At 38.6% G+C, this 6,035-nt stretch overlaps 2 protein-coding genes across 2 annotated transcripts; both read left to right on the top strand.

Annotated features, from left to right (window-relative positions):
- The first annotated feature begins 410 nt into the window (after positions 1-410).
- LOC139124458 (NXPE family member 4-like) lies at positions 411-2,561 on the top strand. The gene is made up of 4 exons (XM_070690597.1): positions 411-572; positions 892-1,214; positions 1,386-1,930; positions 2,508-2,561. Exons 1-3 carry the CDS (start codon positions 468-470, stop codon positions 1,879-1,881), a joined length of 924 nt encoding a protein of 307 aa, XP_070546698.1. The 5' UTR covers positions 411-467; the 3' UTR covers positions 1,882-1,930; positions 2,508-2,561.
- Positions 2,562-4,155: 1,594 nt separating this feature from the next.
- On the top strand, positions 4,156-4,557 carry LOC139124666 (NXPE family member 3-like). The gene has a single exon (XM_070690789.1). The coding sequence runs from the start codon at positions 4,156-4,158 to the stop codon at positions 4,555-4,557; it is 402 nt and encodes a 133-aa protein (XP_070546890.1).
- The last annotated feature ends 1,478 nt before the right edge of the window (positions 4,558-6,035 follow it).

The following is a 6,035-nucleotide window of genomic DNA, read 5'->3' as shown; positions in this document are numbered from 1 at the left end:
TGAACCACGTGACTTATGCCAACTGTCCATTCAACTACTGTCACTCATGCTGAAGAAGGGTCAGCAGACAGACCTGAAAGCTACAGACTGTAGTAACTTTATCTGTTTAGTGGAACGATTAAAACTACATCATAATGATATCACTTCAACTGTTAAACGTCCTCTACACAGATATTATTTCATGCTAAGTTACCCATAGTTGTCGAGTAACTGCTTGGTGTGTGATTGTTCATGCAATGAATCAGTTTTTACCACGCTCGTAGATGATCAGCGGGGACGTGCACCTGAGGTGCAAATTTAGATTACCTTATATCCTGTGCCATCTGTCTTCCAAGCGTTGTCAGCTGGCCACGATTTTAATTAAAACTATCAGCCACGTCTCGGTGATTGGAGTCCACTTGTCAGCAACATCTATTCATGCCGACACTTCTCGCAAAACGTTACCGCTTTCTGTGAGTTGTTCCACTATGGCGAACATTCTCTATCCCGGCATTCGTTTCTTTTTCAAGGAGTCTAAATTTATCATCGTTTTCTTTCTTGGTTTATCCGTTGGTGTCGCTGTCTTTACGCAGGTGGGTGCATCGTCATTCTTTTCTACGATCGACAGTTACTTTTCCAGTAATGCATTGGATATGAAAGGTCTAGAAATAAAGGCTAATGGATAGTTTATCCATGACAGGTGAACGTAGGTATGATCAAATTTGTGGTCTTATTCCATTCATGTTTGTGACTTTCAATCAATTGTTGCAATATCAGTGATTTTTACATTAATAAAAGCGAAGAGATCTGAGTTGTATTTGTATATGTGATGTACACATGGCACATATCCCGATTTGGTGCATACATACACATTATGTATACTAATACTTTATACATATAATTTTTTGGCAGATCTTTGAGACTAACACTGTCACCCGAAAAGAAACTCAGGAAGGATCACGTGAGGTATCACCTGCACTCTGTAAGGAAACGAAATCTGAGTCTGCCAGTCGATCGAATTGCTCTAACACCTGTAAAGCTGATACACGAGCACAACAATTGAATCCTGTGCGTTTTCCGTACAATGAATATACCAGATTCGGGCTAGAATGGACAGGAATTGTAGACGAATTAGACTGGTCGAGTGAATCTTCACATCAAACTGGAAACGACAACACAAAACCTTTCAGTATACGTGTTGGTAGTGCCGGTCTGACGTCCGCTACAAATTCAAGGTATGATGGTTTTATTTAGTTCACTATGAGAATTACAAATTTTTGCAGTAAGGCAGATAGTATTGTTTATTCAAACTATACATTTTCGAACATCATCTTCTCAATGGTGTTCATGTTATCATTAAATACACAGTTACGAACCCATTCCCCCTTCTTTCTTACTATTTTCAGGGTTTATCTTTATGAAGGCAAGGCGAAATATGAGATTGGTGACTTCGTTCATGTTGTAATCGAGGGTCTCGACAAATATGGCGGAAAACGGCGTAAAGGTGGTGACTTCTTCGAGCCGGTCATGTTCAATGAAAAACTCCGAAAAAGTACAGCTGGGAGGGTGGTTGATTACGGTAACGGCACGTACAGTGTCTACTTTTACGCTGCCTGGCAGGGTACTGCTGCCATCAACATCACACTTGCATTCACACGCGAAGCTATACTCTTCCTGGATAACGAAATCAGGTACAAAGAGCCGCCTGGTTGGATAGGTAACTTCGTCCAAGGTAACACGTCAGAATCTAGCGAGTGCTACGTCATCAGCGAAGGATCATGGGAAGATATGTGTGAATTTACTAACCACAATGCTCTCGGAGGCACAGCATTTGTATGTGATAAACCGAAATCATTGCCATGTAACACCCTAGATTCCATCGTTCATTCTATAAAAAGGTAGTCAACGTCACCGAAGAAAGAATTGTAGATAAAGAACTCCTGTTCACAGTGTAAGGAAAATTGTAATCGTTTACTTCTATCTCTTTCTGTAATGCATGATCAAGTTTATGATCTTAGTTCAAACAAGTCTTCATTAGTAAAGGTGTTATCATCTTTTGTTGATGGGTAATATCAAAGCATATCGTACATGATTCAGAAAATTTGTAAGTCTGACATGTAGTTCATTCTGAAAGTGTTAGAGTGACATACGGTACTTTAAAAAAACTCTATTGAATGACGCCGAGTCGTCTTGATTTTAACCAGTCAATAAACATAAAGACGATTCATCATAAACGAGAACTTGTTCTAGCCGAAACGAATGTCGACAAATCTTCTGTTTAGTGTGTCAACCCAGTTATATGAATTGTGATTATTTAAGATTTGATTTCTATTCTTTACTGAATCCACTTGTAAATAGAAAAACTATACTTTTACTCGCGTACAGCCTGAGTTGACAAGCTGATTTTTATGTATCACAACATGTCACTGGGAATAGGACAAGAAACTTTTTAATAGTTACCAGCCCTTTTGTATACGCTAATCAATTTATCATGCGTGAAGCTTGAGGTCAATGTATTCGTCTTGCAGGGGTCATTACAGAGGATTACTGAGTGCTACTCCATTGAAAGTCCAAATTTCCGGTGAGTACCATTGAGACTTGTTTCTGAGACATAGACATGTCCAAATACTAAAGGTGATCGCACGCTGAAGTGTCCCTAGAACGGCCTGGCTACGTTAGCAAACAAACCATAGATAGGGAAACACTTTTTTGAACAGATTTTTTTCATATAATTTCGTCATTTACTTTGCACACATTAAACCTTAATTGTTTCCACCAGCTCTGTTGTGCACGTTACTAAAAAGAGTAGGCCAGCAGACACAAACGTAGGACTACACATCACTGCAATATAGAAAATAGAGGCAACATATGTTAGTACCAAACATCAGTCTGAAAACTATGGAAACAAAGAAAACTAAATGAAATTCTCTCACATCTATTTGCAAAAATACAACATTTGAAGATGTCTCTATACCATTAGCTTAAAATTGTAATTCGAACCAATGTACCTACTTGTCAGTGGCAGACCATTCCATAGCGAATAGGTAGAATACTCGAAACTAAATTGAAAAAACAATTTCTGGCCGAATATTGTAAATGTGTACCTGTAGCTTCATAACAGCATTTGATGGACAATTAAATGGAGCATGCAAGTATTTGACTCGGCCTCAGATGTTTAGTGTATGGTTTAGACTTATATACATAGTAAAGGATGAGCAAGAGTTCGTGCCAGGCACGGAGCCCAACAAGTGACTTATGAGCACAAATAAATAAATAAATGAATAAATAAACAAATAAATAAAAAACAAATAATTAAATAAATAAATAAGTAATTAAGTTAATAAATAAATAAATAAATAAATAAATAAATAAATAAATAAATAAATAAAAGGATTTATGGTTGGATGGATGGATGAATTGACGGAAAGATGGATGGACGGACTATGACGGACTGACGGAGGGATGGATTGATGGATGACTGGACGGATTGATTGGTGGTTGGATGAAAGGATGGATGGATGGATAGATAGATGGATAAATGGATGTTCGGATGAAGGGGAGGGTGGGTGGATAGATCGGTGGGTGGGCGGGTGAGTGGGTGGGTGGATGTATGGATTGATAGATTGATTGGTAGGTGGGAGGGTTGCTTGGAATGTGGTTTGCCATACAGGTACATGAATACGTAGATGCTTAGATGCATATATATATAATATATATATATATATATATATTATATATATTATTATATATATATATATATATATATATATTAAATATATTGGTAAATAGACATTTACGGCACTGTAGACTTCGATGAAAACTCTAAAATTGATTATTTTTCTAGCAGGCTCGACAAATATCCGCAAGTTACCTGCATGTGGACCTGATCTGAAAGTTCCAATGACAGACGGTTACTGGAGTGATAATTTGACCTTTGTACCCATGATGTGCAAAGGTCAGCAATGGCCCCAAAATAAACGTGAAGCATGTCTCAAGAATAAGTATATTCGACTGAGTGGAGGATCAACTATGTGGCACGTAAATCTAGCCTTTTCACGCCTTGTAGACAAGGCACTTCTAAACAAAACATATTATTTTGTAGCTCTCCGTATTGGTCCATTCGAACAGCCTACATCCAAAATGCTCTTCGAAAGCGATTACATGGACGGAATCACGATGGAAGAATGTAAAACGGGAACCGTGGTATTCATCGTCAATTTTAGTTTTCATTTCGTCACCTGGTCAAAGAGATCTTATCTGTCCAGAATTTACAATGCAAAACTAGCTGCTGAGAGATTACTCAAAAGATGCCCCAATGCGATGGTTCTGATAAGATTAGCTAACCCCAGAGAAAACACCACTCCCTCACAATGTGTTCACAGCGGGGATTGGATTCTGTATGACATGAACCGAATGATTCGGCATGTCTTTGGGGGGATTGGAGTCCGATTTATCGATGTTTGGGATATGGTACTCTCACACCCTGATCCGAATAGTGTCCACATGGGAAGCCATGTTATCGACCAACAGGTACAGATGATGTTGAACTATATTTGTCCTGAATTGGTGGAGATGTAATTGTCTGGCCCTATCCAGACCATTCCAGACTCATTTTTTGCCTCTGGTTTGGTAGCGTTTAATGTTATATTATTATGTAGTTACATTTTCCTTGGCACGAGAAGGGAATAATAGTGTAAAATGGCACGGATCACTTTCAGTTCTGACGAACTCTTTCGTTCCCGTATTTAGTTTGTGAACAGAATTCATTTTTCTTGTAATCTATTAGTTAACATTTGTTTTCTCGAAATATCTGCGAGTTTCTGAATTCTCATGGTATATCGATTAGTACTTGGTATTGCACAGTTGATGGTCAAGGATTGATAGCAAAGATCATAGACCCCCGAGAAACAGATTTTGTGAGTACAAGACATCCCACTGACTGACTGCAAATCTACCGAATTCTAGCCGAATAGCTGATAGCGCATTAAATGGGACAAAGAATATTTTATTTCTCACACTTTATGCAAAATGCGAGCAATTGTCAATATCTTTCTTATTCCCTAAGAGATGTACACTCGTGTTACTTACCCTTGCTCGTAATGTTTTAATGATTGGCGTCGTAAATATGTGTTTACTTGGATTGTTATGTAAATGTACCGTCGAAGATGTTAAAATGACCAAAATCAATGGATTGTAATGTTTCAGAAATAAAAATGACATGAAATTTTATGTGCGTATCTCCAGGGTGTATACAAATGTGCAAAGCTCCATCGTGTACGAACGCGTATAGAAATATACGTTCTTTTGTGCCCTTTTCTGAACGTCGTCATGCTTGTACCATTTTGTCCATTTTCATACGAGAACGGAACATGAACGTATACGTCATCACTTTCTGCGCGCTCGTGATGGTGTCAGACGTTCCCTTGTCGTTTGGCAGACGTTTTATACGTGGAACGGCCACTTTTCTAGGACACGTATACAACGAGAGTGATTTGTACGCTCGCTTCGTCATAGCGTCGATGTTGAATAATGACTTTTCTTATGTTTTGTGTCGTTGTTCTTGCTTTTATCGATTGCTGTTTGATTTTGAGCTATTTTCGGTAACGGAAAAAATACAAAGTCGCACGGAACAAAGCCACAGACAGAACCCCAACATCACAGTGAATTCGCAGAGCACAGCACGGAAGACGACATCGCACACGCACTGCTGATATTCAGGCTTCTGAAACATCTGTTTTACCTCCGTAGCTTTGTCCGGCTGTTCAAACTCAAATTAAAATTTCAGTATTTCAAGTTTTTATCGATGTGTTATATTAACTTGATATCAAAGCGAAATTCTCTAGAATATGCGATGTGAGTTTGGTGAGTGAGTCGGCATGTCCTAGTCAAGTCTGTGGACCGTGTTAATATCAAACAGGGCTTGAAATTAACTTTTCCCCTGGTAGTCCACTTGGGCTACAGTCTTCTGAAGTAGGTAACCCAGTGACAGTGGCTGATAGCCAATGCATATCTTATTTCAGGGATATCCTTTTTTATGAACAAGACAAGAAAAGGCT

The sequence above is a fragment of the Ptychodera flava genome (assembly GCF_041260155.1).
Source record: "Ptychodera flava strain L36383 chromosome 23 unlocalized genomic scaffold, AS_Pfla_20210202 Scaffold_24__1_contigs__length_23054250_pilon, whole genome shotgun sequence".
Taxonomy (NCBI): domain Eukaryota; kingdom Metazoa; phylum Hemichordata; class Enteropneusta; family Ptychoderidae; genus Ptychodera; species Ptychodera flava.
This window is presented reverse-complemented; position numbering and strand designations above follow the sequence as displayed.

What these genes read in the sequence shown, in the direction of transcription:
- LOC139124458 (XM_070690597.1), top strand. Translation starts at nt 468, where the DNA reads ATGGCGAACATTCTCTATCCCGGCATTCGTTTCTTTTTCAAGGAGTCT. An exon ending in GTGTCGCTGTCTTTACGCAG is followed by an intron (nt 573 to 891) that starts GTGGGTGCATCG and finishes ATTTTTTGGCAG; the next exon opens with ATCTTTGAGACTAACACTGT. An exon ending in ACGTCCGCTACAAATTCAAG is followed by an intron (nt 1,215 to 1,385) that starts GTATGATGGTTT and finishes TACTATTTTCAG; the next exon opens with GGTTTATCTTTATGAAGGCA.
- LOC139124666 (XM_070690789.1), top strand. Translation starts at nt 4,156, where the DNA reads ATGGAAGAATGTAAAACGGGAACCGTGGTATTCATCGTCAATTTTAGT.